General features: G+C 42.8%; 1 protein-coding gene across 4 annotated transcripts in view; it reads left to right on the top strand.

The window, feature by feature from the left end:
• Positions 1-12,065, top strand: part of Agbl2 (AGBL carboxypeptidase 2) — a 35,786-nt gene extending 23,721 nt beyond the window's left edge. The window contains exons 11-17 of one of the 4 annotated variants that reach the window (XM_051184257.1): positions 626-726; positions 1,735-1,865; positions 5,898-5,964; positions 6,601-6,726; positions 7,185-7,292; positions 9,621-9,707; positions 11,309-12,065. In XM_051184257.1, coding sequence (XP_051040214.1) covers positions 626-726; positions 1,735-1,865; positions 5,898-5,964; positions 6,601-6,726; positions 7,185-7,292; positions 9,621-9,707; positions 11,309-11,482 — 794 coding nt within the window. In that variant the 3' untranslated portion in view covers positions 11,483-12,065. Of the gene's footprint in view, positions 1-625; positions 727-1,734; positions 1,866-5,897; positions 5,965-6,600; positions 6,727-7,184; positions 7,293-7,324; positions 7,451-9,620; positions 9,708-11,308 lie in introns of those variants that run through there. The other 3 variants (XM_051184255.1, XM_051184256.1, XM_051184259.1) reach the window with 3 other exon arrangements.
• The last annotated feature ends 4,706 nt before the right edge of the window (positions 12,066-16,771 follow it).

The following is a 16,771-nucleotide window of genomic DNA, read 5'->3' as shown; positions in this document are numbered from 1 at the left end:
GAACCTAACTCGGGTCCTGAGGAAGCACTATTAATGTTGAGCCATTTCTCCAGCCCTGTAGGGCGTGGCATTCTAAACATGTACTCACAAATTAGATCTGCATTTAGCAAGTAAGGGGGCTGGAAAGACCCCCTCAGCTGTTAGAATCGCACACCACTCCTGGAGAAGATCCAGGTTCAATTCCTTAAAAAAAAAAAAAAAAATGCTTGCTGCTCTTCCAGAGGTCCTGGGTTTGATCCTAGCACTCATGTCCAGCAGTTCACAACTCTCTGTGACTCCAGCTTCTGAGGACCCAATGCCTCTGGTCTCCCCTGGTATTTGTACTTGTGTACACAGAAACCTGTATCTACACACAATTTTTTAAATTTTATTTTTATATCTATGTGTGTGAGTATTTTGCCTGTGTGTATGTATTATGTGCGCCACATGCATGAAGTGTCTGCATAATTCAGAAGAGGTCATTTAATCCCCTGGAACTGGAGTTATAGATGGTTATGAGCCACCATGTGAGTGCAGGGACCCTAACCTGGGTCCCTTGCAAGAGCAGCAAATGCTCTTAACTGCTTAGCCACCTCTCCACCCCCAGTTTTTAAACATCTAACAGAAAATTATGATTTTTTTCCAGGCAGTAAAAGAGACACTCATTTTACCGTTGAGGACCTGAAGTCCCTAGGTTATCATGTCTGTGACACTATTCTGGATTTCTGTGATCCTGACCAGACCAAGGTAAAAACTGAGTTTCAAGAAATATGGTACCCCTACTCTGCTGAACTTCATCTGGTCCAGAGTCCACCCAAATGATCTCTGTTTCGTCTAAATATTTTTTTTACCTGATGTTTTTATCACCAGAGAAAATAGAACCCCTAGCCTGTAACTGCTAACAAAGGGTAACAGGTAATAATCCCCCTGGAAGGAAGAGGCCATCCTTTGGCACCCCTCACCCTAACTGACAGGGTGGCTCATGGCGGCACTGGTTCATGCTTGTGTGTTTTCTATTTCAGAAAAACTGCATACATGGCACACTTGCCAATCCTATCCTCTGTAGACTCCCCTCTGTAGCCGGCCTGAATAAGATCAGGCCACGGTGGCTGGTTGCTTTCTCTCCACTGTGTCATCAGGCTTTTCATCTTTGCACCCTTCCCTTCCACTGCAAGTATTGTCACGCTTGCTCTGTCTGGAAGCATGAAGGTTTCCTTTGGCCTTGTTCTTCTAGTGCCTACTTTTGATGCCCTTACTCAATTTGAGAGGGGGGGACCCATAGTCTCTAACTCATATCCCTGTTTAAGTGTTGGCTTGATTCGACACTTGGTTAAAAAAATTAAAAGTTCTGTTTAATTAGTGCTTCCCTTTCCCCTGGTGGTGATGGAGATGGAGAACAAGACCTTCTTGCTCATGTGAGCCAAGCACTCTCCAACTGACCTACAACTTTGTCCAAACCATCCTTGCCGTAGGCCAAAATCTGAACAGTGACATTCTAACTACTCCTTCCTTGCACCTCAGAAAAACAGATGACACAATTGTAGAAGTGGGTTATAGCCAGAGAAGTGACATAGGCAATGCTCGATGACCTTCTGCTTTAAAATAGTTTTATTTGCATAGCCCAGGCCACCTATCCGTTACCATGTCCTTAGTAGAAGGGAGTATAGCTTACCCCATCAATAAAGTAAATGCCCTTCAGCATACCCTCAAAAGTGGCTCATGACTAGTGTATAAAACTTTTTCCCTTTGCTGCAGTACACTCAATGTCTACAAGAGCTTAAGGAGCTCTTACAACAGGAAATACATAAGAAGTTCAATAACTTTGGACAAGATATGGACTTAGATGGGAACTGGAGTGACATTCCTTTGTCTGACATTGAATCCAGGTAACATTTCATTTCAATGAAAATCTGGGATTGGTAACACATCCTTGATCCTAGTTCTTGGGAGACAGAGGCAAGGGGATTTGGAATTTAAGGAGACAACTCTTGCTGTATCACCATGGAGCTCATAGAGATCTGCCTGCCTCTGCTTGATTAAAAGCATGTCCATTTCCTGAGACCTTGACCTTTAATCCTAGCACTCTAGGGGGAGATGTAAGCAGATCTCTATAGTGAGTTCCAGGAAAGCTACGTAGAGAGACCCTATATCTTAATTACTTTTCTATTGCTTCAACAAAATACCATGACCATGATAACTTAGAGAGGAAAGTTTTTAATTGAACTTATGGTTTCAGAGAGTTAGAATCCATGATGGCAGAGCAAAGGCATGCTGGCAGGAACAGCTGAGTGCTCACACCTTTTCTTAGTTTTGTTTTATCTTGTTTTGTTTGAAATAGGGTCTCACTAAATATCTCTGGCTGTCCTGGAACTCATTAATTAGACCAGAGTGGCCTTGAATTCATAGAGATCTGCCTGCCTCTATCTTTCCCCCAGTGCTGGGATTAAAGGTGTGCCACCACACTGACTCAGAGAGCTCATATCTTGAGCTGGAAGTAGGAGGCAGAGAGAGAGAGACACTGTGAATGGCTCCAGTCTTTTGAAACTTCAAGCCAGTGATACACATCCTCCAAAATGGCCACATCTTCTAGTCCTTTCCAAACAGTTCCACTAACTGGGGAACATATGAACCATTCTCATTCAAACCACCACTCTGTCTCAAAAAAACAAAACAAAGCATCTCTTTTAATAATACAAATTGAAGGTGATCATAATTTAGAACAAGATATTAGTAGTGATTGAAGGAAGTGTCAAACTGATTGGATTCTAGATTGTTTTTCAGTCTTACAGTCTTAATGCTCTGAAAAAAGGCAGACTAGCAAACAGAAGTGAGGACGGTGGGGCTTCCCAAGCCCAACTTAGCAACCAGTCAGTCCTTATCAAGTAGTTAGATCCTGTTGTGGTCAAAACAGTTAGGTGTCTTGATGGTGAGCCATTGGCCTTGCAGTATTTCTCAAGCTTCTGCGATTCCAGCTGAACCCACTCCTGCATCCTAAAATCAGACAGGTGATCCACAAAGGAACTGTCAGTGACAGGAACAATGGAAAAGGCAAGGAAGAAAGCAGTCTTCTCTTCACCATAGGCTTCTGTAACTCTGAGATTCTGGGTTCTTCTAATAGAGTTGTCTGTCCAAGGGATCTATACTCACCTATGGGCAGTAAGAACACAAACTTGGTATCCTAGCCACAACTACAATCATGCCTGGATTCTGGCTTTATTTTTATTAAAGCCTTTAATATTTTGTTTAATTTTTTAAGTTATATTTTTATTTTATATATATGAATTGTTTGCCTGCATGTATGTGTAAGGAGTAAGGTTTTTCTGTATTTGATATAATGCTGTTGGCTAGTTACTTGTTTCTTGTGGGCTAGCTCTGTCTTAATTATTAACCCATTTCTATTAATCTAAGTACTTCCACGTGGTCTTATCTTACCGGAGAGAGCGGCTGGCGTTCTGCTCTCTCAGTCCACCATCTTGGAACTCTACATGATGACTCCTCCTTACTACTTCCTCTTTCCTCCTTGTCTCCTAGTCCCACCTGTCTTGCTTTCCTATTGGCCAACGGTGCTTTATTCCTTAACCAGTATGAGAAACGTATTTACAGAATGACATCTCCCATCATGTATGTATATATGTATGTATGTAGGTGTATCACGTGTGTGCCTGGTGCCCACAGAGATCAGAAAAGGGCATCAGATCCCCTAGACCTGGATGTAGAGATGCTGTGGGCCTCCAGGTGGGTGCTGGGAACTGAACAGGGGTCCTCCAAAGCAGCCAGTACTCTTAATCCTTGAGCCATCTCTCTAGTGGGGCATATAGTGTTTTATTCAAATCCAAACACCATTCCCTCCCCTCGGGTTCTTCCCTAATTCCCGCTAGTATGGTTCTCTTCCAACTTCATGTTTTCTCTTTTTCATGGGTGTGCAAGAATAGCACCCTTCACTCCAGCTTTCTGTGCAAGGTGCCTCTGATTGCCCTAGTCATTTTTCAAAGGTTACAGGGCTGGGTTTGGAAATTTCCATCTTTGCAAGACAGTTAGAAGGGTGTGCCTGCTCTACCCACTCCAATTCTGCTAGCCCAGTCTCACAAATGTTCCTATAGAAGACTCAAATCACAACATCAGACCAGGCAGAGTGGTCTGTTAACTCATTACCACTTCTTCTCTTCCTCAGTACACTGCACTAGCCCCTATTTTCAGCCTAAAAAAAATGAAATGTCCTGTGCATATCAGCTCACTGATACACAGAGCCCAGGAGAACCAATGGCAGAGACAGACTCTATACTATAGCTGACTCAGCGGGAACGCTGACATGTTCAGTTAAGAATTAGAAGATACAGTCTGCCAACTTCTATACCACAAAGTCAGATGTCACAAACTTCCTTGGGGTTCTACCTGTCCATTCTCACAATTGCACACAAAGGCAGGCTAGGAATGATGAGGTTGCTCTGTGTGTGCACACAATTGACGTTTCCTGGGGCATGCTACATCTAATACCTTCATATCCCATTTGGTAAAGTAGGCTATTATTTCCATAAAAGACTACAGAACCTATTGCCCAACAGCCTCAAAGCCCCCTTCTTCACTGGAGAAGCCTTTGAGAACAGCATGTTGGAAATTAGATCTCAGAAAATAGGGCTTTCTTCCCACTCTGTTGTGATGGGACTCCTTGTTGCACACCAAGGGGAGGGAGCAAAATGGAGTGAAGGACTAGGCAAGTGGTCTGAAATGCTTTTTTTCCCCCTGTGAAATTTGAGTTTTGTGTGCAAGATACTTTTTTATTTTAAATCTAATTTTATTTATTATTATTATTGGGAGAGTGGAGGAACTGAACTCAGGTCACCAGGCACTTTTATCTACTGAACCATCCCACTGGCCGTGAAGATACTTTTTAGAGACTCTGTTCTATACAGTGTAATTTTCAGTTCTAGTCCACCATATCTCAGGTAAATGCAGGTGATATGATGAGACAAGTTTAACTGTCTGAGTCCCTGTTCCTCCCAGGCCTTGCAAGAAGGGGCAGAAGAGAGTTTGTGGAGGACAGTTTTAGATTAGTCTGTATGTGCATTCGGAACTTGTGAATGAAGAACTGAATTAAAAACAGTGTGTGTGTGTTTGTTGTTGGTTCTTTTGAGACAGGATCTCACAAGGTAGACTTGACTAGACTGGAACTCACTATGTAAACCAGGCTGGTCTCAAAGTCAGAGAAATCCACGTGCCTCTGCCTCCTGAGTGCTGGGATTTAAAGACATACATTACCACACGCAGCTGTTTCTTCTTCATCGAAACAGGGTTTCACCACAGGCTCTGCTGGACTCACCCCAGCAGCCCTGCTTCCGGGCCCCCCAGGGCAGGCTTTATACTTGTGCATCACTACACCTGGCTAAAAGCTCTTGAAGTAATTTTATGGTGTTTACCCTACTGATTATTTGTCACATTTATTTATTTGTTTGTTTGATTTTGTTTTTTTGTTTTGTTTTTGTTTTTTTGAGACAGGGTTTCTCTGTGGCTTTGGAGGCTGTCCCAAAAGTAGCTCTTGTAGACCAGGCTGGTCTCGAACTCATAGAGATCCACCTGCCTCTGCCTCTCAAGTGCTGGGATTAAAGGCCTGTGCCACCACTGCCCGGCTGTTTATTTATTTATACATTCAGCATGTTTCCCCAGAGTAACTGGTAGAATCCTGGCTTTGGGGAATTAGTATCAGCTCAGAAGGAATGAAGGAGGAGGGAGTGCCTCCATCCTCAGGGAAATCAGTCTCTAGGACTGCACGCTGCATGTCCCATGGCCCCTCTCACCCTCTGCCAGGCACCTTTGCCCATCCGGTCAGTTTTTGCTTTGCCATACTTACTGTGAACTCCTCGAGCTGAACCTCTGCTTTTGAATGACAGTTGTTTCCATGTCTTCTTCCCATTTTTTCCTAGCACGAGTGGCTCTGACAGCTCTCTTTCAGATGGTCTTCCTATCCACCTACTGAGCATAGCAGATGAGGTGAGAGTTCACTGATTCTTATACACACCCAAAACATTTAAACTTAGAGAGAGAGAGAGAGAGAGAGAGAGAGAGAGAGAGAGAGGAACCAAAACACCATAATGCTAGATAATTGGAAAAATGTCCCAACGATCCTAAAATCTACAGGAACTATAGCACCAGCCCCAGGGACGAAGCTCAGGAAGAAATCAATTGCCTAGTAGGAATGAATTCCTGCTTTCAGTCACCAGTAACTCAAAAAGAAAATTGCAATAGTGTCCTAGCTACCCCAAATATGTCACCGTGTCCTTTATATGCTTCTTGCTTAATTGCTGGCGCTTCTTTATAGTAACAGTGTGGTGAATGTTTAAACCACATGGCAGTGATCAGAGTCTTCTTGACCTGATCTTGTCATCATAAGTCATCTGGTTTCATGTCGTCAGTCACATGCATTTGGCTATTGGTCCAGGTGCCCCTTTGGTAGCTATCTATATTTGTGGGGGAGCCAGGCATGTTAAATAGGGAACAGCCCCTGGAAATAAATAAGGACCACATGCCAGGTTCCTATGTGTCTGCTGTTCCTCGAAGACTGCCCCATGAGGATGGGTGTAATTCTGCCCGCCCCTCTGACCAGTTTCTCTGTAACTTCTGGAACAGTTGAATCAGAAGATGATCTTAAAGAAGCCAAAAAAGAAGAGACTTCAGACAAGAAAACAGCGAAATGAGCAGTACCAGAAGAACTATTTGATGCGGGAGTTGAAGTTGACAGAGAACAGTACCCCAGTAAGCAATCTCCGCCGCCCCCTCCTGCTGTCTATTGTTCCTGTTTGAAGAGGAGGCAGGGCTAGAGTGTATTCCCTGCTAGAAGGGGTGGTGGGAAGAGGGTTGTTTCCTGTTTGAGGACAGAGCCCTTCCTCAGGTCCTCTGAATGTGTCTGAGCAGATCTCAGCCTCACCCCACTGGTCCTCTCCTACACTCCCCTCAGGCCCAGCAGGTACAGGTTATAACTAAAACTGGATTCCCACAGGAAATAGGTGGAGTTGGAGTGTGTTAGCTGGAACTCAGCTAGAGTGGCTGGGGTGGTGGTGAGCTGAGGGGTTGGGGGGCAACCCCTCTCCACCTTGTTTGTAGCTAGCATACCCGCTTTCTAACACAGAAATACTTTCAAAGCATCTCACTGTTGGGTAAATTGGGTAGAGAAGGAATGATCAACTGAACAACCTTTCACTCAATCTTTGTAGGGAAGGGCAAGATTTGCTTCTACTCTGCAAAAACAGCCTACTTTTTTGAAAAATCCTGAGAATTCTAGTGCTTCAATAATAAGAAATGAAACACCAAGGCTCAATGAGGTAGTATTTTTGCTTGACTCTTTGTCACACAGATTTTCTGATTTCTCCAATTAGCACATCAGTTCCACTAGGTGAAGGGTGCAGTAGTCATTGTGTTACCTGGAGGTGAAGATGATGCTAACATTGCTTTGTATTAAAAACTGAAATCTTGTATCAAATATTGATGATTTGTGGTTTTATATCAAGAACATAAGAGGAGGCTGCTTTACTTATCCATACAAGCATTCATACAAACATCCACACATTAACAAGCTTTATCTTGGTGCCTACTATGTGGCAAGTCCTTTACTGGACATAAGGTACTGACTGTCCTTTCCCCCGAGACCTCAGAATCTGGTGGGCCTTTCCAACAAGTCAGCAGGAATTGTGTTGCAGAGAGAGACACGTGGAGAAGAGGCAGGTGGACAGTTTTCAGTACTTTAGGATCTTACAGATGAAATCCTTGATTCTCACTGGATGTGTTGGCACACACCTGTATTCCCAGCACTTGAGAAGTAGAAGCAGGGGAACCAATGAGTTCTACATGAGAAAATGGAAAAAATAGTAGGTTTCAGAGAATAAGTATATAGCTTACCTAGTATGTGCAAAGCCCAAGTTCAATTCTCAGCATTGCTTTAAAAGTTGTTTTTTGAACCAGGCATAGTGACATAGGCCTCTAATACCAGCTCCTGAAAAGACTAAGGCAGACGAACCACAAGTTCAAGGCAAGTCTGGGTAACTTAGAAAGACCCTTCTCAAACTATGGAGAAAAAGGTCCTGGGAAGGTGGCTCAGCAGTTCATAGTGCTTGCTGTTCTCACAGAGATTCAGTTCCCAGCACCCCACATCAGGCATCTCTAACCATCTATAGCTTCAGAGGATCTAATGCCCTCTTCTGGCCTCCTCAGGCACCTGTATGTATATGGCACACACTTATACAGATGTATATTACAACTGAGCTAATAATCATATATATACACATACGTACATATCCCAAAATAAAGTTTTTGTTTTTGTTTTTAATCAGACAGTGGTGGCACATGCCTTTAATGACAGCACTTGGGAGGCAGAGGCAGGTGAATTTCTGAGTTTGAGTCCAGTGTTGGTCTACAGAGTTCCAGGACAGCCAGGCCTACACAGAGAGACCTGTCTAGAAAAACAAATAAATAAACAAAAACAAATAGATACATAGCTTTTTTAAAAACACTGAGAAAAAGGCTAGGATTATTAGCTCAGTTGTAGGGTACAAACATTACATAAAGGTCAGTGAGATGCCTCAGTGGATACAGGTGTTTTCGTCTAAACTTGCAACCCAAATTTGATTTCCAGAGTCCATAGTAGAAGAAAAAAGACAACTCTCAAGAGTTGTCCTATAACCTCCACATATGTGTCATGCATGTACTTGCTCACTCACACACACATATACACATGCACAGTAATAATAGATAGATATAGATAATAAGATAATAATAATAATAATAATAATAATAATAGATAATAAAGGCAGTGGTGATGCATGCCTTTAATCCCAGCACTTAGGAGGCAGAGGCAGGTGGATCTCTGTGAGTGAGGCCAGCCTGGTCTACAGAGTGATTCCAGGACAGGCTCCAAAACAAAAACAAAAAAGTAACGATACAAAATAATCTTCAGGCAAGGGTTGGGGAGATGGTTCAGTTGGCAATGTGCATGTGTGCAAGCACGAGGGCCTTAGCATGAATCTGTAGTTCCCACATAAAACCTGACATGGTAGTTCACTGTAATCTCAGTGGAAGAGGCAGACAGGAAGATCCAAGGGCCTCGTTGGCTGGCTAGTCTAGTGAATTGATAAGCTCCAGTTTAGGACAAAACTCCACACCCGGTTTCACCCTGACCACACGTGCTAACATACACTACACACATAATGCTCACATACAACAATACCTTCAGGCTGTATGTGTCAGTGCACATAAGAAACATTAATGAATTGTATACTTTCACTGGGATCTCATTTCTAAGAAATACTCTGAAATCCAAAACACTTGTGTTCCTAAGCATTTCTGAGAACTCTGTATTGTGTGAGTTACTCAATTAGCCAGGAACCTAGTTTCTGATCTTCAGCATTGAGGTGCAGAACCCTGCAGCCTATGGTGGCTTTTAGCTCTAGATGGGAAGCTAAAAAGTACCTGGCATGCACTGAATAAACATTAGTTCTCTTCTGAGCTGTTAACTCTTGTATGCTTTGCCTTCATTTTGTGTTGCATTATCTTTATGAGTCAACATGCATGCATGAAAATCACAGGACTAATGTGTATTCAATATTCCCACAACGTTCACAAGGAAAACTTAGCGAGGATGTATTCATTTATTTTAGACACAATTAAGTGGAAGAGACAAAGACTCCTCCCTGGATCAACCATTGACCAGCCTGGTTCTACCTAAGAATAAAGAAATAATTCAGGTACTTCACCTCCCTCATTTGTACATACACATGCCAACAGTTAATTTTAGTTCATTTCCTAGCTTGTTTGTTTTTCTTTGTGTGTTTAATCTTGTTTTGACTGAGACAATTTCTCAACTAGCCTAGAACTCATTATACAGACCTGGCTGGTCTCAGACTTGTGACCATTTTCTTGCCTCTGCCTCTCAGGTGATAAAATTATAGGTGTGTACCACCACATTCAGCTTAATTAATTTTCATATATATTGTGTGATTTGGATGAATAGTGCTGTTCTGCCCAGATGAACATCTAAGGTAGTTTGTACCCTCAGGCTCAAACCACCTGGCCACTCTGGAGCACAGCTCCCAAGATAGGACAGGGCTAAAATCTGGATATCAAGAACTTAATTTTAATTAATGTCTATTAGGCAGCCATAATTTTGTAGCTCTGTGACAGCATGTTAGTTGATACTTGGTATATAATGTTAATACATAAGATGTCACAGTTGGTAGAGGTGTATGCCTAACAGCCAGCATTAACAGTGATCACCCAAAACTGAAGTGTGTGAATGACTTGTCATCTGTCTTATGTTGCTATAACAGAATGTCTGTGTCTAGGTAATTACACCTATAAGTGTAAGACTGCTCAAGATAGGGTCCTCAAGGGAGAGTGACAAGACATAGATTACCATGGAGTAGGGCACACTGAAGAGAAGTTTAAATGCAACTGAAGGTTGGGGCAGAAGGATCACAAGCTTGGAGACAGGCAATGCATTTGAGGCCAGCCAGAACTACATAGCAAGTCCTTATTTCAAATAATCATGGGAGCTGGGTGTAGTGGCACATGCCTTTAGTCTCAGCACCTGGGAGGCAGACGTAGATGGATCTCTGTGAGTTTGAGGCCAGCCTAGTCCTGTTCCAGGACAGCCAGGACTATGTAGAGAGACTGTCTGAAAAAAAAGTAAATAAATAAATAGATGATAAAACTCCAAACCCAATAATAACAATTGTGGAGTAGAGAGATGGCTCAGCAGTTAAGAACATTTGCTGCTCTCCCAAGGACCTGAGTTCTGTTCCCAGCACCCATATAGTGGCTCACAGCATCCATTCCAGGGGATCTGACACCTTCTGTGCACATAAAACACGTAATAAAAACACTCATTTTTTTTACTTTACTATGTAAAATATTTTATTACAGATAAACTAGTATCTTTTTGTAACTAATAAAGTCAAACTAAAGAGAGTTGTAACAGACTAGTAAGTGATGGACTTGTCTTTTCTAATGGGGATGCAGTTTAACTGCCAGAGCATGTCAGACAGCACAGCTGCAAGTGTGGGGCAGCCCTTTCAACAGGCTAAGTTTCTCTTCCATTGTGCAGTGTTGGTAGACAGCTTATATATATAAAAAAGTCTTTCCACTTTCTGGATCTACCAAAATGTTGCCCAATGACCTCTACTTGGCTGAGAAACCTGACCAAGTGATTGATTCATTTCTGCCCTGTAACATTGTTGACTATTTTGGTACTCGGGGAGTAAATGTCTAGAAGGGCAATGCCAACCCTAAGTATAACTTAGAAATTGCAACAGAAAGTGAATTCAACTCTTTTATCTCGTTTGTGCAGAGTAAGAAGCCAGGCTTTACAGCATCATGCTCTCCAAAGAGAAGCACAAACTCCAGCCTAGGGCCAGCTCCAGATGTCAAGCCAAACTGGCCTAGGACTAGATACTCTGCCACAAGGAAAGACCGCACCGCCATGGCGGTGTACCCATCCTTGCACATATACACATACCCATAGGTGTGCTTTTGCTGTGACACACAGGCGCTTCCTCCAAAGGGTTTGGGTAGTTTTATTGGCTTTTGTTTTGTTTTATATGTAGTGAGTTGCACACATTTTATAAGAGGAAGTCTATGCATGAAATGGAAACTCTGTTTATGGTGTACCGTGTTGTACATTTGCCACACACTGACCTGCACTCTGTACTTCCAATGTTGTTCACTTATCGGCAGATGCATACCTCAGGAATTTAGTAATTTTATCCTAAGATTAGATTATATTTTGATGTATAGAGAAGCCTTTATTGGAAACTGAGGCATGTACTCATGAAAAGACAGCACATATATACCTCATTTTAAATCAATAGATGTTCCCTCTAAAGTTAGATGCAAATCAGTTTTTAAACATTTTTTGGGAGTGTGCCATATGAAAAAGTCTGTGTCAAAGTTTCCAAACGGTAAACAACCAGTCAGACTGTGGTGTATCAGGTTTGCTCAAAGTAAGGTATTCCTACATAGAAAAAAAAAAAAGTACATGTATTACTCATAATTTAATGTTGCTTATTTAACAAGGTTGTATAAATTTTTACGTGAACAATTAAAATTCTTTCTCTCTATTATTTGCTCCTTGACTATTTTACTACCCAATCTTATGTGAACAGATTTATTCATCAGTCATTCATTTTCTGTGACTCCTCATGAGCACCAGTCTCCCAGCTACATGTCATAGCGGAATTCAAAGTCACATTGAAGAAAAGTCATTCAGATGTGCTCATGCCTATAATCTTAACACATGGGAGGCAGAAACCATGAGTTCAAGGCCAGTCTGCTCTAAATCCCAAGTTCTAGGCCAGGGTTATAAAATAAGACCTGGGGCATAAAAAGGGGGTTGGGGAGGTACTCCAAGCGAGGTATGGTAGCTCATGTGTAATTCCAGCACTTGAGACTGGAGAATTGCTGTGAGTTACTGAGTTACAGAGTGAGAATTAGTCTCAAAAATAAAAAGGGATCTGGGCAGTGGTGACACAGAGGCAGGTGGATCTCTGAGATCAAGGTCAGCCAGGGCTGTCAGAGCAAGTTCCAGGACAGCCAGGGCTGTCTTGAAAAACAAAGCAAAGCAAAGCAAAACAAAACAAAACAAAGAAGAAGAAAAAGACAAGGGGGAAATAGAGGTAGAGAGGATTACTTCTATTTATGGAGGCCAACTCATTTTACTTTTCTTTTATCACATTAGATTGAAAGTTTCCTAGCATAGTGTGCATGTGGAAGTCAGAGGACAACTTGTGAGAGTTGGTCTTCTCTTACCACATGGGTCCTAGAAATAAGACTCAGGTTGTCAGGCTTGGCAATAGGTGCCCTTAAACCACTGGTGAGCTACCTCATCAGGCCCCCTTTTTCTGGTCTTGGAGAGACAGGAGATGTGACCACAGCTCTCAATTGCCTTTTTTTTTTTTTTTTTTTTTTTTTTTTGTGGAATCTCATGAAACTCAGGCTGTACTCAAACTCACTATGTAGCTGAGGGTGACCTTTGACTCTTGATTCTACTTCCTTTGCCTCCCAGCTATTGGGATAACAAGCATGGTCCACTCTATCTGGCCTGACCACAGTTCTTGAAAATGCTATAACAAATACAAACATGTAAGACAATGACTGGAAGCGGAATTGCTCAGGTTTGTGCTGGACAGTAGTAACTCTGCTGAGAGAAAAGAACTCTTTGGAGATACAGAATTCTGTGAGAACAGAAATTCCAGGTAATTTTTTTTTCTCCATTTGCTATTAGTCCTAATTTGCTTTGTCTTGCTGTGATAAGTACCAAAAGCAACTTGGGAAGGAAAGGGTTTATTTGATTTATAAATCCTCATCACAGTCCATCATGGGGGGAGTTAGGGCAGAAGCAGAACTGAGACAGAGGCCATGCAGGAATGCTGCCACTGGCTTGTTCTCTGAAGCTTGCTCAGCGTGTTTTATATAACCCAAGACAACCGGCTCTTGAGTAGTACCACCCACAGTGGGCTGGGACTCCCACATCAATCATTAATTAAGAAAATGCCCCAAAAACTTGCTCTCAACCAGTCTTATGGATGCATTTTCTTAGTTTCCATCTTCCCATATGATTTGTGTCAAGTTGACAAAAAACTAACCAGTACAGCATTAAAAATATAGTAATTTGAGCTGACCATAGTACATGCCTGTAATCCCAGCACTCTAAAAGCTGAGACAGGAGGATGACAAGTTTAAGACCAGTCTGGACTGCATATCAAAACCGTGTGTGTGTGGTTGTGTGTGTGTGTGTGTAGTTTTGGAGAGCTATCAGATACCTGATGATTCAGAAACTCTTATGATCACTAGCTGTAGTTATGTTGCCACAAAATTCTGTCAAAACCATCCTACTCCATTTTCTGATGATGTAACTGAGTACAGGAGACGGGTAGTTGATGGATAAAGGGAAACGATTTTGAGGGCATGAGTGTTAAGAGAAGGCCTTAATGCAGTTTAAACAGGACTTGAATTCCCCTCACCGTGTATCAAAGACAACCTTGAATTTCTGGTCCTTGTGTCTCTACTTGGGAGTTCTAGGATTACTCACTTGAGCCACAATGCCTAGCAAAATATGTGTTTCTCATGATTAGAGAGCCTACAAAATCCCAATGTAAAGCAACCACTCTAATGACCAACTCCTTGCTGGGGCAACACTGAGTCCCGAGGCAATAAAAATTTTCACATCATAGCACAGAACACAGGTGCCAGAGAGATCTTGGTATTCTTACAAAGCCACTCCTTGCTAATCAACTCATTAATCTACGAATCCATCCACCCTCCTGACCCAATCACACCTCCAAATGCCACCAACACTGCCACCCTGGAACCAACTTGCCAGCACATGAGACTTGGTGGGAAAATGCCACACACGATGCTTCTTGCAGAAATAGAAATGCTAACTTCAGGCTTCTCAAGCTGTTCTCACACTAATTCTGGCTCCATTATCTAGAATAGCAGAATTGTTTCCAGGTCAGAGACTCGGCCCACCTGTCCTTTAAACCATGAAGACAGCTTCTTGTGGTGGCGAAGGCCGGTGGTCCATCCTAGTTCTTGGAATGTAGAGGCAGGAAGATCAAGGACTGAAGTCCATCCGCAGCCACACAGTGAGTCCAAGGCCACCTAGCCTGTATGAGAGCTGATTTCAAAAACATTAAAAGTGGGGTGGTGGCAGCATACCCCTTACTCCCAGCACTTGGGAGGCAAAGGAAGGTAGATCTCCAAGTTTGAAGCCAATCTGGTCTGCAGAGTGAATGCCAGGACTAAACAGAGAAATCCTGTCAGGAAAAATAAAACAAAGCAAAACAAACAAACAAAAAACTAAAGCCTGGTGGTGGTGGCTCACACCTTTAAACCCAGCACTCTGGAGGCAGAGGCAGGGGGATTTCTGTGAGTTCCAGGCCAGCCTGGTCTTCAAAGAGTGTTCCAGGACAGTCTCCAAAACCTGCAGAGAAACCCTGTCTCAAAACAAAACAACAACAACAAAACTAATTTTAAAAGTGTATAGGCTCAGTTTAATTGTTTAATTCAACCAGTGGCATTTCTGTCCATTTCTTAATGACATATTCCCACAGAGGCAAGCATAGCTCTGTTAATGCTTGCCACACTCCATCTTTCTACTCCTTTCTTTACCCTGAGGCTGCCTCAACAAGTACAGAACAGCCTGGGATTTACTTTCCATGGTAACTGGGTTTTACTAGGCTCTGTGAGGTTGTCATGTGATCTATACAAAGCAAACTTCCTTGTGAAATCGGGTTCAGAAGGGCATTGTTTTCGTGTGTGTGTTGACTGACAAGTCTATGGTGGCAAAGCCCGGTACCCTCTACATCCATCCAGATTAATGAGGAAGATTGACATGGGCCTTGACGTCAGCCATTCTCTTGCCAGCACTCCAGTGTCTTCACCCTCTGTCTTTCTACCACCTCCATCTGGCAGTTCCCCAACTTTGGCTCAACCAGCAGTCCCAGCCATCTGTCTTCTCTACCCCACCCAAGCCTGCCAAGATGGCTGCAGGAAAATGTGCCTACGGGGGATTAGGACCACTCCGAGTCTCTTGCTTGTTGCTCTGCTCCAGGATGGCAGCACCCACAGCTTTCACATCTTCCTGTTTGATTTAATCCCTGACTCCCTACACACTACTGACTTCCTCTGCAAATAGCTTTGCAGTGGAGGAAGATGCAGACAAGTTCTAAACTTGCTTTGGTAAGTCTGCTTGAGCTTCACATTGGTGAGATGATTAAGAAATTATTTTAGCCAGGTGTGGTGGGGCAGGCCTTTAATTACAACACTCAAGAGATGGAGACTTGTGGATCTCTGAGTTCAAGGACACTCTGGTATACAGAGGGAGTTCTGGGACAGCCAGGGTTACACAAAGAAACACCCCTGTCTTTCTTGAAAAAAAAAAAAAAATAGCCAGGCGGTGGTGGCACACCTTTAATCCCAGCACTCAGGAGGCAGAAGCAGGAAGATCTCTGTGAGTTCAAGACCAGCCTGGTCTTCAAGAGCTAGTTCCAGGACAGCCTCCAAAGCCACAGAGAAACCCTGTTTCAAAAAACCAAAAAGAAAAAGCCCACAAAAAACTTTTAATTTGTTAAATTAAATTATATGACTAGATTGTTATTGTATGATTGAACAAGTGAATAGATGGATTGGTGTTAAGACCAGGGTTTTTACTCTGGAAGTAAAAAATGGAGGGGAAAACCACTTTGAGAATGGCTTGGAATTGAAAGAGTCAGTGACCTGATTTCTCTTTGTTCATCTCTCAGTACCTATGAGTGATTGATTGTGGAAACCGGTGAAGGCCAGAATCCTAATGTGCTCAAGTCCTTCATAGAAAATGCCATGGTGGTTAGGGCTCGGGAGGTGGCTTGGTTAGTGAAGTGCTTATCATGAAAGCGTGAGGACTTGGGTTCAGATGCTCAGCACTCATGTACAAACCAGACATAGTGGTGCACATCTGTAGTCCCTGTGCCTAGGGGTCCAGAGATAGGAAGCACACCAGCCAGCCAGTCTAGCTGATAACAAAGCCCCAGGCTCAATGAAAGAACCTGTCTCAAAAGTGTACAAAGGAGTGACCGAGGAAGATATCCAGTGTTGACCTCTGACCTCCACATGCATGTGCCCCTCACATATATGTTATACTCACACGTAATGTTATAGGCCAGTGCATAGCTCAGACAGAACATGTGTTTAGAATGTGTCTTGCCCTGCGTTCAATCTCCAGCACACAAAATAAAAAACAAACACATGACCAAATAAGGTGCTGGAGAGATGT

Source organism: Phodopus roborovskii, unplaced genomic scaffold (assembly GCF_943737965.1).
Source record: "Phodopus roborovskii unplaced genomic scaffold, PHOROB, whole genome shotgun sequence".
Taxonomy (NCBI): Eukaryota; Metazoa; Chordata; class Mammalia; order Rodentia; family Cricetidae; genus Phodopus; species Phodopus roborovskii.
Note: the sequence above shows the minus strand (reverse complement) of the source record. Positions and strands in the feature narration are given on the sequence as shown.